We start from the raw sequence: 22,761 nt of genomic DNA, 5'->3' as shown, positions 1-22,761 counted from the left end.
TATTTGTCCAAGAAGCGCAGCACTGTGGAAATCCGTCAACAAATGACGAAATAACCTACGTCCACAAACAATTGCACGCCTGCACGTTGCTGTTCCCGTACACAATCCATGCAGTCGCTGGAACGAAAACTGAGAACTTGGTATTGGGTGCTTGAATAGGAACACAGGTTGCAATCCGACACCAAACTGATCGGTTCAAATTGCACCCATCACCATCTTCACTCTCAAACATGGAGCCGTACTACACAGGGCGCCATCCCGGCCACAGCTGCGGGACGTCCACCGATCTGAACGGTCGGGGAGCTGCCGTGGGCGGCGGTGGCCTCCCTCCCGGCCGGGGAGAGGCCGTCGGCGCCGACGACGGGATGGCGCCGGCGTCCAGCCCTCGGGGCGCGCCGCCCGCCCTCCGCCCTGGGGGCGCGCCGGTGCGCCCTTCGCTCTCGAGGCGCGCCACTCCGCCCTTCGCCCTCGAGGCGCGCCGCTACGGCCCAGCGGTCAGCCGCCCGCCACCTCACCAGCCACACAGCCCCGGCGGTGTCCACACGGCTAGCCGGGCACACCCGGATTCGGGCCGCCCGACCGGTGCCGCAGCTCTGCGTTTGTTTTCACTGCGCCCGGCGCCGGCGCGATTTCCATAGCATCGGCAGCACTTAGCAAGGCAAAACCGACCGCTGCATCCGTGATCGATGTCTGAGAGGCAAAAACGCGGCACGGGGCAGTGTTGTGGCGCTGGTGGTCAGCCTCCGGCCGGCGCGGCAGCCAGGCCGCGTCTGCGGCGGACGGCGATCCATCCCCGCAGAGGTGACCGCACCGTCGTGCCCCGCCCGCCAGGCCGGGGCTCCCCAGCACTGCAGGGAAGGGGGGGGGGGAGGAACAGGTATCCCCCGACCGCCGGCCGTGCTGCACTATTACCGTTTTACCTGAATAGCCAGTTAAAAGCCCCGCTGAAAGCAACTATGACGCGATGACAGCGCGGTGAAGACGCATGGTTTGCGCGAAAAGCCACACACACACACGCACGCACGCACGCACGCACGCACGCACGCACGCACGCACGCACACAACACACACACACACACACACACACACACACACACACACACACACACTATATATATTATATATATATATATATATATATATATATATATATATATATATATATATGTCAATCATACGATTCACAATTGACCGCGAGGCAGGCGAGATGAAGGCTGCATCCGCTGAAATGACGTTGCATGCGCTGAGCCGGTGCACTCAGCCATGAGGACGCCGCATGAGTGACCCTGAGCGGGCCGACACCTGAGCGCCGTCGCGTCGCTCACGGCGGCCGCGCAGCTCGCACTGTCACCTTGGCCGCTAATTCGCCGTTTTTGCCGCGGGCCGGCCATTTACCGCAGGCGCGGCAGCCGCTGTTTTTGCGCCGTCCGCCTCAGATGGGCCGCTTTTAGGTCGGCGGCCGACACTGAATCACCGGCCCGATATCGCCGCGCGGCGTTTATTGGCTTCATTTTTAGAGTCAGGCCGTGGGCCAGCGGTCGCCCCTCAGCTTCGCTCGCAGACGCGAGCCAACGTCGATCGCGACGAGTTTTAGTCACGCTGTTGACGACGGACACTCACTCCCTGCACCGCCCTCGTGAGCCAGCGGCAGGCAGTCGATCTCCGTGCACACCGCGCCTTCTCTGCAGGGTGCCGTGTGGGTGTCCCGGCCAGAGCCTGGGGACCTGCCGAGAGGGGACGTCGCTCTGCCGCCGCCGCCACCCGCCCGCGACAGGACGGACGCCTCTGTACCCGCTGCCCAGCTACAGTCCAGACCGGTCCTCAGTCAGCGCCCCTGTCCTCCTCAGCTCGAGCGCTGAGAGCGGCGGTCTGTCGCCAGCTAGCCGCACTGAGGTCCCCGCCATCTGTGAGGTGTCGTGCCCTGCCGCCGACGGCGCTCCCCTTCTCTGCCGATGTCCCTGTGCCGTATCCCGCCACTGTTGGTGTTCCCCTCGCCGCCTGTGCCTCTGTGCCGTGCCCCCGCCACTGCTGGTGTTCCCCTCGCTGCCCGCGTCTCTGTGCCGCGCCCCCGCCACTGCTGGTGTTCCCCTCGCTGCCCGCGCCTCTGTGCCGCGCCCCCGCCCCTGCTGGTGTTCCCCTCGCTGCCCGCGCCTCTGTGCCGCGCCCCCGCCCCTGCTGGTGTTCCCCTCGCTGCCCGCGCCTCTGTGCCGCGCCCCCGCCACTGTCAGGCCTCGGGGTCGGGGTATCGCTGACTCACGGACGGTGATCAGGTGACGCGGCCACTGGCTGTTGCCAGGCGGGCCCAGCAGCAGAGACGCGAGAGCGGCTGCCGCGGGCCGCGCGGCACCGGCCGACGGCTCGACGCCTCCCGCCGCCGCCGCCGCCGGTGGCGGCGGCGGCGGCGGCGGCGGCGGCGACGCCGCGAATCGCGACGCGACAACCACTCGGAATAAGCGAGGCAGATGGAAGAGGGCAGACAGTGTTGTGTACATAACATCAATCTCCTCGGAACACCGCGGGCTCATTCAAGCTTCAGACGGGGCACGCTATCGCAGCCCCCCCCCCCGCCCTCACGTTCAGCGCTATGCAAACTTCCGGCAACATGTAGCCCGTAGCATGGGGAAGGGCAGCTCCCTGCCCTTCCCTCACTCCCTTTCCCATTCGGACGGACACGGGTACGCACCAGGTCGTGTCGGGTCAGTGGCGCTACCAGGATTTCGTCCAAGAGTAGTCCAAATCGGGCCATAAGGAGGCCCCTCCAGCCCAGGGTGGATCTTTTAGGATGGGATCCGTTTTGATGGCCCCCGGGGCTCATATCCACCTTATTTAAGCCCCACGGGCGCCTTAACCTGACAAAAGGAACTGGGGCCTTAGAACCCAACAGGCTTTGACCCCTTCCAGGCAGCGGGGGTGGGGGTGCAGGTGTGATTATGATCCCAACAGACTATCGCATGTGTGAACAGCCGAACCGCCGTTGCGAAAATTTCCACATATGATGCAAGAGGCTTTAAAGGAAATGCCTCGCATTCGAAGATATTGAGGTAACCATCATATATGATGGAAAAACCCACTTACATCGGTATGCAAATGCAAAAGGCTGCACTAGATAACACAAGTTCACTTTTCATTCAATGCACTACCAAACAGGTTAGCGTTTGCTTACGTTATGGGACGTTTTTATGACGTCAGAGTCGCTGCCTGACTGGCCGTGTCCGAATTGCCACTGTATCGGACGGGCTGACGCACTTGTAGTACTTCAACGTGCCGCAAGGTGGTTAATTTATGCGCGCGTGATAAACCCGACGATGGTTAAGTGTGCGTGTTTTGACCCAATATCGTGCTATTATTGCATACTTTGCGGCTACTTCATATTTTTTTACATGTGTTCGCATCCTCGGTTACAACACTATTCTTAGTCATCCGATTCACCGTCATGTCTGTCATAACTAGTACGACTGCCCAATTGCCTGCATTATGCACCACAACGCGCCGTCCGTGATTGAACATCCATCCCATTTACCCTCTCTCTTGCTTCATTCTGTATCCTCGCGACGCCCCGCTTGTCTGAGGCAGGCTGCATGCGCCAGTCACGGGTGGACCGACGGGCCCCTTGGGGGGGGGGGGGGGGGGAGTTGGACGTCAGGCGCATACCCCGCAGAGCGGACCCTGTGCGGGCTTATTCCCGGCGGTTAGGTCCCCAGATGCATGCAATCCTGCCTCACCGCTATCCATTTTCATTCATCCACAGCCCTGAAATGGTCATTACCGGTCGAAAGGGCTCTACGCCAAATAACAACCGAATCGTGATCGAGACCAGCACTTAACGCGCTAAGCGGGCAGGAAGCCAACTGCTGTCTGTTGATGCGGCGATTCGTGTGGACGTATTCCAAACAAGATTAAGTCAATGCTCATATTTTTCTTGACCTTGCATACAGAATGGCCATTGAGAGGCGGAATTCGTCTGAAGTCTCCATGACGTCATGTACATTTCAGTGATATCAGAATCGGCGGCGCGAAATAGTCTAAGCAAGTTCGCATTTGTCTAACTCAGATCCCAGAGCATTTAGTCTTAAAAAGGAGCATAGCTCTGAACTGCAAGGGATGATCTCGAAAAATAAGGACTTCCTAAAAACCAAAAAGATCTTGGCAATCTCATTAAAACACCACAGAAATGTGGAGCAGTACCTTTAAATTATCATGTCTTCAGCACCAGGGCCGCGGGGAGATGACTCACTGCTATTCAGTGAGCCAAAGCAAAATAAACAGCGCAACTGCAAAACGTGCAGTTAAAATTGAGAGAGGGAAAGCTGAAACCAACGAAACCTCGTCAAACAAGCAAACAGACGGTGAAACCACACCGCGAGTCTTTCAAACGACCGAAGCGTTGTTATTCATATGCTTCACATCATATGCATATTACGGATCTGCGTGCGGACTACTCGCAGCACCCACTCAGTGGGACTGCCCGCAGCACCCACTCGGTGGGACTGCCGGAAGCACCCACTCGGTGGGACCGCCCGCAGCGCCCTCTCGGTGGGACTGCCCGCAGCACCCACTCGGTGGGACTGCCAGCAGCACCCACTCAGTGGGACTGCCCGCAGCACCCACTCGGTGGGACCGCCAGCAGCACCCACTCGGTGAGACTGCCAGCAGCATTTACGCGGCGGGACTACCTGCAATATATTTAATGCGTTTTAGCTCTGATCCGGTGGGAGCAGGAACAGTGGGGTGGTGAGGGGAGAAGGACGGACACGAAAAGCGGGGGAACTGAGAAGTGGAGGAAGTGGAACAGCTTAGAGCGTTAAAGCGGCCTGATTAAACTAGGTAGTCACTTCTACGCCCATGGAGTGAAGGCCTTCCCAATGCACCGATTGGGCTGATACCACAGACTTCGCTTTCAGAATAACCACTGCTTGGGTGGCGTACCGACTGCCAAGGTCGTTGGGATGTCAATGTTGCGCGTGGCACAAGAGTGCCGCCCATGGTGACATCGCTCGCAACCGAGCCAGGCGATCAGTCATTTGTCACCTTCTTCAATTGCGGTCCAAACCAACAGCCCTGCGTGTTAATGTCGCAGCCCGACATAATTACACACGCAACCAGCTCAAAACACCGCAGCGAATGGCCGCCGCTGGCGCCACTTTCCGGTAGGCAACCAGTCATGTTGCGCAAAGAGCCGTGCTGACCGCCCCTCAAAGCTGCTGGAATTCAGTACCATCAAGCCGCAGCACGGCCGCATCAGCATGGAATTGCCGGCAGAGTTTGAAATACGGCCGGATTTATCTGGATCTGCCCGGGCCGACACAGTGGCGGCAGCCGTCTTTCATTCATGCAACATTACAGTCCTGTTCTATAGTCCGGCCCAATGAGGCACACCGCACTGCGAACAAATCACCGGGCCCGCGCCGGCGGCCCACTCCTCCGGCAGGGGGGGGGGGGGGCAACCGGCCAACTCGCTCCGCCCACACTGGCCTGTGCCGATCATTGTTCGGTGTATGCGCTGTAGATTTGTGCTGCGGCACACCACCACAGCTCACGGAGACGGCTACAGCACACCACCACAGCTCACGGAGACGGCTACAGCACGCCACCACAGCCCACGGAGGCGGCTACAGCACACCAAGCCAGCCACGGAGACGGCTACAGCACACCAGCACAGCTCCACGGACCGGCTGCGGCCCACCACCACAGCCCACGGAGCCGGCTACGGCCCACCACCACAGCTCACGGAGACGGCTACAGCACACCACCACAGCCCACGGAGCCGGCTGCGGCCCACCACCACAGCCCACGGAGCCGGCTACAGCACACCAGCACAGCCCACGGAGCCGGCTGCGGCCCACCACCACAGCCCACGGAGCCGGCTGCACCCACCCGCATCGCCGAGGTAACGTCACTGCAGAGCACACCAGAGCTGGCGACGAGCACGGGCCCAACCTATCGCGGCGACCCACAACGCGAAGCAGTGGTGCGGACGGCACGAGGTGCACCGGCGCGGTGACGTCACTACGCCACGGGGTGGCTCGAGTTCGAGCGGCACAGAGCCGCACTGTCATGGTGTCGTCGCCGCGCCGGCGTCGTGCGAACAGGACAGGGCCGGACTGTACTAATGACGCGGCTGTATATGCCGCGCGCTATGCCAGCCATTAACCGTCGGCTGCTGGACCTCCGTCCAGAGGGCTCGCACAGGGCACCAAGCTCTCGGCTCGGACGATACACGCCAAAAAGAGGGCCGCCGTAAGTCCTGCTCGGCATTTGTTGCGACATTGGAGATGAGCCAGTTGGCGACAGGACCTCTTTTCTTTGGAGGGATAACTCTTGCTCCCCCTGCGGGCGAGCTGATGTTGTTTAATATTACTGCTCATCCGGCGCGCCGAGCATTAGCCTGCGGCGGTCGCTAGGTTGTTGGTATCATGAAGATGCTTGAGTCGCTCGCTACTAGAGCTGCTGCACAAGTGACGTACGCCGTCCTCTTGGCAACAACTGAATGGTGTTGATGCCAAAACAAACAAGCGGGTTTAATATCAGGCCCGAATCTAGGTCGAGTCGTCCTTCCCGTCAGTGAACGTCGAACGCACTCTTGCAGTAACAGCGGCGGAACCTTAGGCAAGTGGGAGGGGAAGGCGGAGTACCGGGACGGCGCATGGGCGACAAATGTGGTGCTTCAGTCAGTCTTTCTCTGTGCAAAGCAAAAGGTCAGTGTTCAAATTTGTCAGAGATGGGGGAGGGGAAGGGGGAGGGGGTGAGGGGCTCGTCCCGCGCCCACCGGCCATTGATGCGCCGGTCCGGTCGCGCTGCCAGGGAGCGGTCGCCGGCTCGCCGCGTCACCGACCCACCGGCCAACCTGAGTCGCGGGCCCGTCAACGAGTGTAATCAAGCCCAGCAGCCGAGGCCACATCAACTAGCGACACGCATGCGCTCGGAGCCTGCCAGCTTCCCTCAGCGTGTTCCCCGACGCACCGCTCCCCGCCGGTCTTCCCCGAGCGCCCCAGCAGAGACGCCTCCGCCGGGGCTCTGGACGGTACACGGCGCCGGTGCCCACCCGGCCTACGCCTCACGTTGCGAGGGGCCGCTGCGGTCGCCAGCCGGCCCCGCTAATGACGCCATAACGACATGTGACAGCGGCACGAGACAGCGCGGCATCTGCCCGGCCCTGGCGGCGGTGTGGGCGGCGCAGGGGACAGAGGTCAGAGCGCCCGGCCGCCCGGCAACGCGCCGCTGACATCACGCCCCACACAGGCGCGGCCGTGACGGCCCACCCACGGCACGTGCTCACCTCGTGACGGCGCCGTGACAGGGGCCGTGCCGCCGGGGATGCCGCGGCGCTCACGCCGCCACAGGGGAACCTCAGAGCAGGCGGCGCGGCTTTACCGAGTCCGCTTGCCCAGCTGCATCTGCCTCCGCAAGCTTGCTCGCTGGGCCTGATGGCTATTTGGGGGCGCTTTCGGGCCGGACCCATGCCCGGTCCCGGTCCTGAGCCCCTCCCCTCCCCATGTCCGCACGCTTCCAAGGCTTCCACCCGGCTGGCAAGCTTTCACGCAGCGTGCGTTCCCTGTCTGGGGCTTCAGCACCGGGCCCGGGCTGGCGTGGCGACCGCCCACGATCCGCGTCTCGCCGCGGCACCTCAGCGGCCACCCGGCGGCGACGTCCTGTCCTCAGTGACGTCCCACCTCAGCGGCCACCCGGCGGCGACGTCCTGTCCTCAGTGACATCCCACCTCAGCGGCCACCCGGCGGCGACGTCCTGCGCTCCGGCGCGGCCGCGCCCCGCGCTCCGACCGACGGAGCCGCGCGTCGAGTGCAGCACGAGCTCAGCCCTCCTGATTAATTGGACAGCGAAATGTCTTCGCGGCGGTAACGAGGAAACGGTGTTGGGCGCGCACGGCCGCTCCGGCCTGCGCGTGCCCACCACGTGCGGCGGGCGGCCAGTGACGTCACCCACCTCAGCCTGGTGCCCCCCCCCCCCGCCCCCGCCCCCTCGGGCTGCAGGTACCACCACCGTCGCCGGCCACAACAGCGCCGTGCAGGACCGCGCCAGGACGTCAGGAAATGGATTGCTGCACGGGTGATGGCCGCTATTTGCAGCTGAGGCATTCGGTAAACAGGCAATATTCAACAGTTTGCAGCTGCTGCTTGGTGCATCCGCTTCGCTGGTGTGACTCAGCTCACACGTTCGAAACGCTGTCCACCCCGGACGGCTGGGAGGCCAGAAACGACGAAAAGGAGGGGGAAGACGCGCGACATCGTGCGGGGCAGACGGCCAGGACGACGTGCCACGTTCGCAGAGCACAGGGAGGGGCGATATGGAATGTAATTCAAGGCTGGCATTCCCTGAGGTGCACATACCTCGACTGCCATTCTTTGACTACTAGGCTAGGATGGCCACATAGTGACTAAAGAACCGTTTGATAATAAGGAATCGGGAGCATCGACTGGCATAAATGATTGGAGCGCCCGACTACCTGGCTGCCCTGAAATTTGTGTCTTAACATATGTAGCCCACCTAATTTTGACAATCGGCAATCTTTTACTTTAAATAATTTTGTAGCGTCGTGAAAAGTCCTTCATGTGAGCAGCATAATGCTGCCATTGGAGACCTACGACACACTCCGCTGTTGAGGTTACGAGCATATCGCACATGGCGCATATGACGTAACTTGCCCGTCACTCTGGAAAGAAGGGCGGATACCGCAGGAAATCCAACTCCATAGCTCCGGTTTCCCAGACGTGCAGGGCCACTGCATTGCCGACACCCTTTTTGAACACGATAGTAGCCATGGTCAAATAGCACCCCCAAAAGGCAGTCTTTGTGTGATATTCAACGCTCTTTTTGTTTTGCGCAATATTACAGTGAAAAACATTTGAACCAGGAGCAGCGATGGGGAGGAAAAATCAAAATTGATAAAATGCTCATGAAAAATACACATCGACGAACATGCGGAAAATACACATGCACAAGCAGTGCTCATGAATCCAACTTGCATGGCAGCGGATGGCAACCAGAAGTGTTTATAGCTACAGCCCGTATCTTTCTGCGAAACAAATCCTTGGAATATGACGGCCGCTAAACATTGCAGAAGAAAAACGGCAAGCGGAGAGGGAGGCGCCGGTTTGGCTGCCTCACACTAAACACAAGCGTGCCCCTTACACTGTAAATAACGCCATAATTGGCACTTCTGCCTCCGATCTCTGGCTTGCAAGCACACGTTAGCCGGCAATCCCAGCCGTACGCTGGCGGGCCACGAGCGGTGCTGATGTGGCCATCGGGTGACGTCAGTGTGGCAGGGGGAGTGGCGACCCTCGGCCGGTGTGGCCCGGCCCGAGGTTCACTGCAGCGTCAGTGTGGCAGGGGGAGTGACGACCCTCAGCCGGTGTGGCCCGGCCCGAGGTCCGCTGCAGCGTCAGTGTGGCAGGGGGAGTGACGACCCTCAGCCGGTGTGGCCCGGCCCGAGGTCCGCTGCAGCGTCAGTGTGGCAGGGGGAGTGACGACCCTCAGCCGGTGTGGCCCGGCCCGAGGTCCGCTGCAGCGTCAGTGTGGCAGGGGGAGTAACGACCCTCAGCCGGTGTGGCCCGGCCCGAGGTTCGCTGCAGCGTCAGTGTAGCAGGGGGAGTGACGACCCTCAGCCGGTGTGGCCCGGCCCGAGGTCCGCTGCAGCGTGCCGCTCGGCCCGGCCCGGATGGCTGCAGACCCATCCTTGGATGCATATCACGGGCACCAAAGCAGAGAAAATAAATAAAGATAAAATATGATAAATAAAAATACAAAAGAAGCTACAGGCGTGAAGATCCTTTACGACGCCCAAGTGTCACGCGCAAGTGCGTCGCAGCGTTAGCGCAGCTCGTCACAGGGGAGAGTGTCACTGTACTACGATGTACGAGGTTTACACAGATGTTCCACGAACTGGCCGATGGATCCGAAAGTGCTGTTGTACAATGACGGCGGGCGGCGGGGCGCGACGAGCCCCGTCAACGGGCCCGGATCCGGCGGCGGTCGGCGCCCGGCCCTGCGCCGCCAGTCGCAGCCGTCCACTCACCTGCACACCGCTGGCCGACGGGTCCCGTGCCCCAGATGTAGTCGCCACCTGCAGCGGAGGGCGGAGAGCGGTCGTCAGGCGGGGCGGCATCCCTCCAGAGCGGGCGGGCGGGCGGGGGGGGGGGGCAGTATGCGAGTCCGGTGAGGCAGGTGACCGGGGGCGGCGGTGGGCTGGCGGGGCATCGGCCGGCGGGGTCGCGCCAGCCACCGCTGAACACTGTCTGGCGGCCACCACGGCATGTCGGCGCGCGCACCACAGGACCGGTAGACTCTCCACAGGGTGCTGGTATCCTGCCTCAAATGTTGTCACAACTGTGCGCAGTGAGTCAACGAGGGCGGGTTATGGGAAAACGGATGGAAAAAACGTTCGCAACACGCCACCGCCAAATCGATTCTGAGCCCCCCCCTCGCCCAATGCCCAACACGGGACACTTCAGGCTGATATCCTTTAACAATGGCGGCTGCCTACAAAAGCGGGAAAAACAAGAATGGCTAGTGCAGCAGACATTAGCAGCAACCCGACTGCACTTTTTATGCATATTTGGACTTTCGCCAATGCTTTGTCCGGACACACGGACCCTGGGACAACATAGCACCAACCGGCCGTATTTGCTAGCGGCATCTTGACGTTGGCGCAAAAGGACGCGCAAAAAAATGAGCTGAAATGTTACAAACACAGACGTAGTCAAAAGGACGGCACACACTCAACCTGAGCCATCAAATCATGCCGATATGGCAGCACGGCACGGCAGAGGAGTTGGGCCACTGCGGGGAAAGGGAGCCAGGGTCGCCTCTCCGCCAGTTCCTGGTGGTTGACAGCGGCCCGTAGTGAACCCTCCAGCCGCCGGTTCACAGAGAAGAGCTTACCGCGCTTTGGCTCGGCTCATATTCACGTCACTGAAACGACAGCCTACGACGCTTTTGGAGCTCATCAGTGACTGAAACAGCCTTTGATGCTAACGAAAATAATTATCTGGTGCTCAGTCCACGAATGGAGAAAAGACGGCGTGATCAGCCGGGGAGATCCACGGCATATGTGGTACTCAGTCCACGAACGGAGAAAAGACGGCGTGATCAGCCGGGGAGATCCACGGCATATGTGGTACTCAGTCCACGGACGGAGAAAAGACGGCGTGATCGGCCGGGGAGATCCACGGCATGTCTGGTGCTCAGTCCACGAACGGAGAAAAGACGACATGATCAGCCGGGGAGATCCACGGCATATGTGGTGCTCAGTCCACGAACGGAGAAAAGACGGCGTGATCAGCCGGGGAGATCCACGGCATATCTCGTGCTCAGTCCACGAATGGAGAAAAGACGGCATGATCAGCCGGGGAGATCCACTGCATGGAATGCCTCTGATCGGGAGACAAGGCCTACTCCCGGACGGCCTATTCCGTGAATGCCTGCAGGCGGCGTGCGATCTTCAAGTCAAAGAGGGAATATCTTTGTATGGTATAACTTTGCACCTTTATGCGTGATTGATACCAGAATTTGGCTGAAGATTGCTTTCAAACAGGTAAGATGCAATTTTTTAGCTGAGTCACAAACACCGCATTAAGAGCCGATGTCAATGCCAACACGTCTTAGCAAACGGCGTGCCTGTTAAAAGCCTACACGGATTGGGTGAGCCCATAGGTATGCGTATGGAGTGTGCAAGGGCTAAGTCGGTTCACATTTTGGGAACAAAAGAGGGTGGGGGAAGAGGGGGAGGGAGGGGCACCTGGTGCTTAAGTGATGACAGCCATTAATCGTTCGTGGCATGTGGACAAAACCTGAGACCCCGCTCGTTACAACAGTAACAGCAGCGGGCCTTCTGCCGGTAGGTATTCCGAGAGTACGCTCTCCAAGCGCCGGTTTTCCGAGCGTAGATCCTTCTGGTGAAAGTCTTGTTTTCCGAGCGTATGTATTCACAGAAGGTCCTCCGAACATTGCTCATCCGAGAGTAGACACTCAGGAGTGCGTCTTTCGAGCGTGCACCTTCTGAGTGCAGGCCCCTCTCCGCAGTACGCCGGGAGTAAGTAGCACTTCCGGGTCAGGCCCTCCGGCCCTCACCCAAGAAATCCTGGATAAGGAATTTCATCAACTCTGTTCGAATCCACGCATGCCGGGCTTAAGCGGCTATAAATGGCTTGCCTTGACACCCAGGTTGACATGGTCCAATTAATGTGCCACCCGTCCCGGGATCATTGACCCATTCGATGAGCTAACTCACTCAATACCGACTCGGACGAAAATACCGGATACACGTTCATTGCAAAAAGCACCCAGTTTTGCTCCTCCGAATCAAGCCTGGCCCACTCAGACAGAAACTGCTCGTGAGACAATGCGAGCGCTGGCCAGCATCGCGCTCGACTGAGCGGCCGGCGTCGTCCCTGACCGGTGCAGACGGACTGCACCGCGATGAGCCGCCGCGTCCCCGCGCGCGGCGACACGTGCGCTGAGCGAGCTAACCTTTCGCTAACCACATTACAGCTCGCCGCCTCGCCACCCGCCCCTCCTACGGATTCCCGGCCGCCGAACGAGTGCCACCAGCCTCAGCGCGTGGCTTGATTGATGACATGTCAAAACGAGCCGCCGACAAAAAACGGGCGCCGCAGGCTCGCTCTAATCGGATACAGGCTGAAGCGGCCGGCCGCCAGCTGCACGGCACAGCGCGCCGCCGGCACACCGGGTCGGGCGGCGGGCTGCGTCACGGAAGGGTCGGGGTCGCCCGGCGGGGGCTGTCAGGCTCGCGTCCGAGTCGTTCGCCGACAGTGACGGCGGCGGACCGCCGCGACGCCAGAGGGGGCACGGCGGCGCGGCGGGCCCGACAAGGCGACCCGTGCCGGTTATGTAAGCGCCGAGCGGGGCGGGCCGCCCGAGAGGCCTGCTGCCGTCGGCGGCCAAACCGTGAGTCACGGTCGCCGTGGCGAGGGCGAGCCAGCCGCCGCCCGAACCCCGCTGCAGGGCACCGGCCGCCAGTGAGCCGCCGCCCGAACCCCGCTGCAGGGCACCGGCCGCCAGCGAGCCGCCGCCCGAACCCCGCTGCAGGGCACCGGCCGTCAGCGAGCCGCCGCCCGAACCCCGCTGCAGGGCACCGGCCGCCAGCGAGCCGCCGCCCGAACCCCGCTGCAGGGTACCGGCCGCCAGCGAGCCGCCCTCCGAACCCCGCTGCAGGGCACCGGCCGCCAGCGAGCCGCCGCCCGAACCCCGCTGCAGGGCACCGGCCGCCAGCGAGCCGCCGCCCGAACCCCGCTGCAGGGCACCGGCTGCCAGCGAGCCGCCGCCTGCCCGTCACGCCGACGGGTCCGCTCACGCTACTTTTTGCAGACCGCGCTACTCGTGAAGAGCCATAACCTCGTGGGCACCGAACGACGCGGCGGTAATCTTCCACTCACGTCCGTCCCGGCAGACTTCGCTGACGGAGCCCAGGCCTCGACGCCACGGAGGCTGCCGCGCTAGCCCCAAGTCCAGGCGCGTGTTCCGCCGCCGCGACGGAGCGACCGACGCGGCACGGCCGCCGGCCGCGGCTGCAGCTGCCGCCGGAGCTGCTGCCAGCGCCGCCGGCCGTGCATTCCTGCCGTGACGCGGCTGAGTCACGGCGGCCCCGGCCCGGAAACAGGGCCGCGACAGGCCGACACGTCAGACGACAGAGCGCCGTCGGCCGCCGCCTGTCGACGCCGCGGCCGGCTCGTGGCAACGGCCCGGCCGCCATCGCCAGCTGCCGGCCGGCCTCGGACGCGCAAAACACGCCAGACGGCCACACAACGGAAGAGCGGACGGCGACGCCACGCCGGCGGCGAACAGACACACACGTGTCATGCTGTCAACAGGTACAGCTGTCCCGCGACCCCGCCGGCGTACCTCACTGCCCACGGCCTCATCACGACGACCATAAGTCTTCAGCGGGCTCTGATAGCGCTTGTGACGCGCACGACAACAGAGCTTCAGCAGGCAGCGTTTGTATCAGCGCGGCCCTGTGTTATCGGCGCTGTTGCCAGGGGCGCGGACGCGCAGGCATGCCGTTGCGATCGGAGGCAAAGGTATGCTTTGTGTTTGGTGTTGGTTCGCTGCGGCTTTCGCGGACACTTTGACCGGAACACCGCAACGTGTCGGAACAAATAGGAAAATGCAAGCATGTTCTACGAGACCGTTTCGCGCTGACGAAATGACCCCGTCGTGTCTTCCATGGCGTGTCTTCTGATCTCTGGGCACCGGACATGAAATCACCCGTTCTGAGAAAGGAACCGGTTTTCACATGGCTCCGCTTCTCCACCATGCAAGCACGTGGACAATGTCACAACAGGGATCTTACGTCCCGATCTACCATCAACAACAATCCCAGTTCGATCCACGTCACATAGACGGAGCCACCAAACTAGTCATCACACGCGGTACCGTGCGGCTCACGACAGCTCCCGGTCACCACACGGGGCACTGTCCAGCTTTCGACAGCTCCGGGTCACCACACAGGGTACTGAACAGCTCACGACAGCTCCAGGTCACCACACGTGGTATCGAACAGCTCACGACAGCTCCGGGTCACCACACGGGGCACTGAACAGCCCACGAGAGCTCCGGGGGTACCGGACGGCTCACGACAGCTCCGGGTCACCACACGGGGCACCGAACAGCTCACGAGAGCTCCGGAGGCACCGGACAGCTCACGACAGCTCCGAGTCACCACACAGATAAGATATGACAAGGGCAAGACCCCGTCGGTCGGTCGCAGACCGCATCGCAGCCGCCGACACCGTCACGAGATAACGAGAGCCGTCGGAGGACAGGCGGACATGACGTGCGCCGACCAATGATCGGTCACCGGCCTGCTCTGGGGTGCGACATTCAAACCCAAGGCGCGGCAATCCTTCGATGTCGCCAGAAGCGGGACGCAGCAGAAGACACCGAACGGTGCCGTCGGGAGGCGGCGGAGCCGTCTATAATGTGTCACACAAAGCCAGCCGGTAGCAGCGGATGTTGCAACGGCTCGGAACCCCGAGACGCACCTCCCAAGATCAAAGCCGCAGACGGCTTCGACCTGGCGCCAGGCGAATTTCGAAGCTTCACCGAGACAACATTGTCGCATGCGATGACTATCGCCAGTACGTGCGAGTTGTGTACGGTTTTGAGAACTCGAGTAGCCGACTTGTCCGCGTATGCACTTTGTGTCGTCTGGCGTGGTGCCAACATCTCCTGCTTCACCCGCCAATGGAAAGAGCGCGCGTCGTGCATCCGGCGTCGGTACCCGGCCGTCGCCGAGCGGGTTGCCAGGGGCGGTGCGTGCGTGCGTAACCCCGGGGCGGGTGGTCGGCACCGACACTGGCTGCACCAGTACGCTGTCACCGCCCGGACGTCCGCCGTCCGAGCTCGGCGGGTGCGCCCGGGGGAGCCGGCCGGCCAGGGAGCCGCCTCTCGGCCGGCAACACCGGACGCGGAGTCACGGCGAAAGAACGTCCGCCGCCTGCACCCGGTGCCGGTGTCATTGCCGGGAACCCCGGGCTGTGGCGGCGACGCGGCTCAACCAGCCGGCAGCGGCTTATGTCATGACGCGAATGATGTCTGGCGCCGCTGCCGTGACTCATCTCGCCTCGGCGCCCTGTGCTCGGTGTCGGTGCGACGCGCGCGCGCGACGTGCAGCACGCCGGCCTCCAGGTGACGGGGCGCCGCCGCCAGCCGAACCGTCACGGCCGCGCCCGGCTCCCGACCCCCTGACGTGACGGGTCAGCCGCCCGGCCGGCCTGGGGGAGTGGGGAGGGGAGGATGCCACGCCGGTCGCCGGCCAGGTCACTGCTGCGTGGCGCCAGCCCTGCAGCCGTCAGCGACATTCTCATGATCTGCTGTCCTGAGGCTGGCTCCGGAGCAGCCCACAGCAAAGATAACCATCTGATCTCAGAGCGAGCCCCTCGCTCCGTCAGGCGACCGAGCTCTGTCCGTGCCGGCCAGCCGGCCGAGGCTGGCGACAGATGTGCTGTTGCGACTCATCTGCCACCCAGGCGCCGCGCCGCCCCCTGCCGGACGCGGCAGGCCCGGTACACCGCTGGCCTCGGCCTCCGTGGCGGCGCGGACCGCAACGCTACACCCGCCCAGCCCAGCCCAGCCCAGCGGGGCGGCTGCGGCGGTACCACAGGCCCGGCACGGGCGACGCCAGTTGCGGCGCTATGACGACGGTCTCTGCCGGTGCAGCGCAGCGCGCCGCGGTCCGACATGACCCGCAAACAGTCGCCACGGACCGTCACGCTCACACGTCTTGCAACACAGACACGATAGTTTGCGATGACACCAGCTCGATGACACACTGCGGGTGCTCGTGAGACCACTACACACGAGTGGCGGAGTGCGGCATCCGACGTGTGACGGAAGCTGCTGGCGGTGCTGGCCAGCATGTGCGTCAGTCCTGTGGCCCGTGCCCCGCCCCCCTCTTTGCTGGGTAATCGTGTTGCCTCACGACAACGAGCCGTGTTTCCCACAGCTTTTACCGACGCTGATGTTCCAACGGGCACAGGCGCCATTCCCGCTTTCCACGGCGATAATAACGGTCACCGATAGGCGAAACAGAAGGCGTAAAAATCGCGGCTTTCACAACAAAGGAATTGCATGCCCACATCCATATGAGGCTATTATGCTGACATCACTGTCGCGAACAGCAACAGCACAGGCCTTCCCATTTGGCAATGTCCGACCAGGTCGGTACCTGACTCGCCACGTCGGCGCCTGACCCGCCAGGTCGGCACCTGACCCGCCAGGTCGGCACCTGACTTGCCAGGTCGGCCCCCGACCCCGCTCGGTCGGCACCGGACCCGCCAGGTCGGCACCTGACCCGCCAGGTCGGCGCCTGACCCGCCAGGTCGGCGCCTGACCTGCCGGGTCGGCCCCCGACCCTGCTAGGTCGGTACCAGACCCGCCAGGCCGCCGGGCGGCGCTGATGACTGAGCGCCATCAGCGGCGGCCGGCGGCGGCGGTCGGTCGTTCAGCTCTCGGTCGGAAGTGGAGCGGGGCCGACAAAAACAGCGGCGCCTGCCCGCCTGGCAACAGCGGCGGCCGCGCGCGCGCGCTCTGTTTACCGGCCGGGCGCCCCTCCCACGACCGAAGGATGGATTTATACCCGCCGGCCGGACGCGCCACACAAAGAAAACCGACGAGAGCGAACGGGCGGGCGGCAACAGCCGAACGGCCCGCCCGAAATCAATGTGCGCGACCTGCAGCAAGGACGTGGCGTCACAGCCGTTGCCATGGCAATGCACGCCGGGCACCCGCCCCTCGCAGACGCAGCGCCGCCGCGCGGGCGACAGGTGCAACTCACGCACGTTCCAGGACGGCTGGCGCCACCTGGCCGCGCGAGAAGGGACTGGTGCGACGCGGTTCGCGCCGGTCACCGTCGACGGCGGCAGTTGGGCCGCGCCCGCCGCCCCTGATCAATACGGAATGAGGGAATCGCTCGGACAAAGCGGACAGGCAGCCTGCCCGGGCCGGGGCGGGCCGCTGGCGGCATCGCATGGCAAGGTCAGGCTCCTCCCGATCGGGACCTGTCAGAGAAATTCTGGCGCGCGCCGCGAAATGGACACGGTCAGAAGAGCGGCGCGGTGCGCAGGCCAAACGGTGCGCCGAGTTGGCCGCCGCCGCGCAGCACTGTTGCTAGGCGCGCCGCCCAGCCCGCGCTCCCCCCCCCCCCCCGCCAGCAGGCCGGAGCGGCGACAAACATCGTTAGTGAATGCCGCGCATCCTGCAAGAAACTCGAGAAGACGTGGCCGCGGCCGCTAGCCGGCACGGCAGGCCTAGCGGGTCTGGGGGGCGGCGCACCGGTGCGTCCGGGCTGGAGTCGGCGCGCTGTCAGAGCCGCCGGTCGCGGCCGCTGACACCCGCCCTCGGCCCTCCGCACCATCACCGGACAGCTGGTCAGCACCAGTGAACGGCTGTCCGCCTACCACTCGCGTGTCTTCACCTAATTACTAACGGTAGCACCTGGTGCACCGGGGCCCGTCTTCATCCGTACCGCTATGGCTGCAGCTTGCCCACGTGGGGGAGGGGGAGGGGGCAGAGTCCAGCCTCCGTCTCTGAACCTCAGCATGGGAGTTATAGGCGTTGCGTGCGGAAAGACTAATTCCCCACGCAAAGCCGCCATCATTTTGGAATCGTCCCACCCTTCTCCGCAGTCACAAAGCACGCCGACGCTGGTTCGCAGCGCCTGTGTATATCTGATCACCGCTGAGTCACACACGAGCGCATCCCTTTCCTGCGAAACCCGTAACAGGTTTCGCAACGCCCCTGTCGGCAAGTCACCTGGTGCGTTTCTTTAAAGGCACCCGCTGTGAGGAATGCCGTTGCCAGGCTCCTCATGGTTCATTTGCCGGATAGTGCGATGCTACCCACCTATAGACGCTGCGATGTCAGACGCTTGAGACATATGTCAGACCGGCGCCGCTGCTCGATGCCCGCCATATTTCGGCAGTGCCGGTTAGCAGCTGAGCCTGGATCACGCTATTGTCCCGGGAGCTCAAACGGAGACATCTCCGGAGCGGGGAGCACACAGGTACCGACCAGTACCGACTGCACCACGTGAAATAATAGCGAGCACAGACAGCCCGACCAATCTCACTTACACGCCGCACACTTTAGAGGAGAGACGAGCGCTTCTTTGCCATCCGCCTTGGACAAACCACCAAGTTATCCCTTTGAGTCGGTAGCAGAGGCATCCATGGGCCAAGTGAAACCACGGTTCCCCGAAAGATACGGGCGCGTCCACGAATGGATGTGAACTGAGGGAAATACCGTCATCGACATAAGCACCAGCACCAGCCCACATGCTTTGGGCGCGGTTACAACTAAGATATTGTCGCCAATTCCCTTGGCACACCCTCAAATATGATCAAACCAGGAATTGGACGAAACCCGACAGAAACAGATAGCAGCCTGGCATTTTACATTGAAGGTAGGACATAATTTCTACTGGCATAAAAGATAACCTCAATATTACGATGGATTAATGTTCGGACGACCGTCCTCGTCCAGTGCATGAGTATGCACACGTTTCTCGCCGATCAGTGCGAACACAAAACGGCGCCTCATTGGCGGAGGTGGGAAACGCTGGACGTCAAAGAAGCAGGCACAAACGATCATGTGGCATTCCTGAGTGGATGCAGAAACGGCATAATTTCAGCTCCACTCCAGCATAATTAAAAGTGAAAGTGCAGACCAAGACCAAATGGGCCAGTCCGATAGAACACAGAACGAGCCCGCCGTCATAAAGGACCCCACCCGCTTCCACCGTCAAAGCAAGTCCAATCTGGAGAAGTCAACATCAAGTACCGAACCAAAGATGAGATCACAAGTAACAGCGGAAGAAGAGCTCGTCCGCGCATCAAACTCCGCCAACGGTGCTCACACAGGCCAAGATCAAAGGCAGAACTAAATTCAAATCCAAAAGCCGAGGAAGCTCAAGAACAGCCGCACAACATCAAAGTCAATGCCGCAACCACTTAAGCAGTGGCAAATCCGAGTGATACGCTGGTGAAACCACATGGGGAATCAATACTGAATAATAATTACTTGACTTCGCAGCCTGAAATGCGCGAATACGCCACCTCGACATCGCAGCTTTCATAGAAGATACCGTGATGCGGCACGGAAAACGACAGGGTGATGAGGTGCTCCGGAAGGCCAGAAAAATAACTTTGGAAAAAGCCAAAGCACCAAACCCAAACGTAACCAACTACAAACGAGCAGTCATCAAGAAGCTCAAGAATGGCGATGACATCATCTCACTCTCAGCTGACAAAGGCAGTGTCACAACAGTAGTGAACAAAGACGACTGCACTTGAAAGCTGGGCAGTTTAGTGAGTGACGGCCATATATCAAACTGAAGACAGTTCCCACGTCGCCAGTCGAAACAAAAATTTCCGGGTTACAACGAACAAGGACGAAGGAAACTTGACAGGTGCTCAATGCAAACACGTACATCAGCATCACTGCAACCTTTCACACAGGTACGGACCACCATGGCGCAGTGAGGCGAAAATGCCATGCGGAGCACACGTCAGCGGAGCACAGCACGCATCAGCCGGAGCGGAGCACACATTAGCGGAGCAGAGCACACATCAGCCGCAGCGGAGCATACATTAGCGGAGCACATATTGGCCAGAACAGAGCACACATCAGCCGCAGAGGAGCACATATTAGCCGAAGCAGAGCACACATCAGCCGGAGCGGAGCACACATCAGAGGAGCACACATCAGCCGCAGCGGAGCATACATTAGCGGAACACATATCAGCCCGGGCAAAGCACAAACCAGCCGGAGCGGAGCACACATCAGCCGCAGTGGAGCATACATCAGCGGAGTACTATCAGCCGGAGCAGCGCACACAGCGGCCGGAGAGGAGCACACATGAGCCGCAGCGGAGCATACATTAGCGGAGCACATATCAGCCGGAGAGAGCACAAATCAGCCGGAGCGGAGCACACATCAGCCACAGCGGAGCATACACTAGTGGAGCACATATCAGCCGGAGCAGAGCACACATCAGCGGAACATAGCACGTAACAGCCGGAGCACACATCAGCCGGAGCGGAGCACACATCAGTCACAGCAGAGCATACATTAGCGGAACACATATCAGCCGGAGCAGAGCACACATCAGCGGAGCATAGCACATATCAGCCGAAGCGGAGCACACGTCAGCCCTGTGCTGGCGCACCTGGGACGGACAGACCCACTCAAGGCATCATTCCAACAGCGGTGCCATGCTGGTGAACCGCACCATCTGTTTCATCCGCGCCTCCCCCGTTAGTAAGACTTTTCATGAAGGCCGGAGGCGAGGCAAAACTAGGCCCGAGCGAAAAGCGCCTGACCTACCCAGAGTGCGAACTGAGCTGGGCCGCAGTTCAGCTCTGCGCAGTGTCCGAACTCTGCACTGGCAAACATCCGGCCGGACGCGCGAACAGACACGCGGAAAAAATTAAGCTTTACGACGCACTCACAGCCAGCCAGCTTCCCTGCTTCCGCTGGTCTTCATTTTGCGCGGCGTGTCTCGTACTCTGTTCAGTTTGCGCGGCGTGTCTCGTACTCTGTTCATTTTGCGCGGCGTGTCTCGTACTCTGTTCATTTTGCGCGGCGTGTCTCGTACTCCGTTCATTTTGCGCGGCGTGTCTCGTACTCTGTTCATTTTGCGCGGCGTGTCTCGTACTCTGTTCATTTTGCGCGGCGTGTCTCGTACTCTGTTCAGTTTGCGCGGCGTGTCTCGTACTCTGTTCATTTTGCGCGGCGTGTCTCGTACTCTGTTCAGTTTGCGACGCGTGTCTCGTACTCTGTTCAGTTTGCGACGCGTGTCTCGTACTCTGTTCAGTTTGCGACGCGTGTCTCGTACTCTGTTCAGTTTGCGACGCGTGTCTCGTACTCTGTTCAGTTCGCGACGCGCGTCTTGTATTCTGTTCACTGCCTGCGTTCACTGGCTGCTCGGGCTGTTTTTGACCTCGATGTGCGTTTTATCTACTGTAGGTCTCTCCACGAACTGTATTATCAGAACAATACAAAGATAAAAACTAACTGATAGGAGGGGGGGAGGGGGGGGGGGGGGGCATGCGACCACTGTCGTTCCCAAGATAAGAATTAAGTGTGCTGTTTAAGGGAGAGTCGGCTTTCAAGTCATTTTGTAAACCAAGAACTGCGAACGAACTAAGACAGCCTGACAGAAAACAGCCCCAGCAGTCGGTATCAACGAGATCCCGCAACTGGTAATAAGCTTTATGCTGTCGGGTCAATAATTGGTTCCACTTTGCCAGGTCAAAGGCAGCATTTTCCTGCGAATTATATTTTTCAGCTTTACATGTTCATATCTACAAGACCAAGCTCCCCAGCAAAACGACGCTTCAACAAACGTGTTCCCTGCTTAATTCCGAGTGCAATGTAGAGCTTACTTATTTGTTTTTAGTATACCTTCATTGTGCAGGGCTCTGCTAATGTCACAGCGTCGTCGCGTCGCGAGCGGTCGGTGGAAAACTGGTTTGCCACCCGCGATGCCGTAGATCGCCCTGCGCTGTTACTAAAAAACGTTGCTCTTCAGAAAACCAGAAATGCTGCGGACACGTCGTTGGTGTCAAAACGCGCACCACTGAGACCACTGAAAGGTTAGGCGGTTTTGCACGACATGCCGGAGGGTAATCCTCAGGCGAAAACTTAGGAAGGGGGAGGGGGCGGGGACGTCGGCACACCTTCCCCAGCGGGGCGAAGGTTAAGGGCGGTAAAAGTTGAGGAAGTAATAATACAATAGTTCAACCACGTGGGTAAACGGGCAGAGGGTGTAATATTTAGAACAGGTGGTAAAAAGGGTGGGTAAAGGCGATATGCGATGGCACGCGGCCGGGTACGAGTGTGCCAATGCGGCTAGATGGCGGGTGCGGGCATGAAAATCGTACCCGCGAAGGCCCACTTATGCACAAACCTGTCTCCCATGCTGTCTACACTCCTGCCTCTCGCCTTGGGCGCGCCGCTTACCTGCCGTCGTCACTTTACGTGCACCCCATCAGCCCGGCCGAAGGGGAGCCCCTCCCCCGTCTGCAGTGACGCCTCTGCCGCGGCGGCCTCGGACCAGATCGGGTGAGGGACGCGCCGCTCACCGCACTCACCGGGAGCCAGTCGTCTCAGGGGCGGCGCACGACTCGGCCGCCGGTCAGGGACAGCACCGCCCGGCAGCCCAGGCCCCGAGCCGCCTGCCGGCCCGCCGATGGAGCAGCGTCTCTCAGTGAGGGCTGCAGG

At 61.1% G+C, this 22,761-nt stretch overlaps 1 protein-coding gene across 1 annotated transcript in view; it reads right to left on the bottom strand.

Moving 5' to 3' along the window:
- Positions 1 to 22,761, bottom strand: part of Pi3K21B (phosphatidylinositol 3-kinase regulatory subunit alpha) — a gene marked incomplete in the record, with an annotated part of 108,473 nt that overhangs the window by 30,786 nt on the left and 54,926 nt on the right. The window contains 1 exon segment of the mRNA XM_037234472.1: positions 10,034 to 10,081. Coding sequence (XP_037090367.1) covers positions 10,034 to 10,081 — 48 coding nt within the window.

Source organism: Pollicipes pollicipes, unplaced genomic scaffold (genome assembly GCF_011947565.3).
Source record: "Pollicipes pollicipes isolate AB1234 unplaced genomic scaffold, Ppol_2.1 Scaffold_7231;HRSCAF=8579_pilon_pilon_pilon, whole genome shotgun sequence".
Taxonomy (NCBI): Eukaryota; Metazoa; Arthropoda; class Thecostraca; order Pollicipedomorpha; family Pollicipedidae; genus Pollicipes; species Pollicipes pollicipes.
Note: the sequence above shows the minus strand (reverse complement) of the source record. Positions and strands in the feature narration are given on the sequence as shown.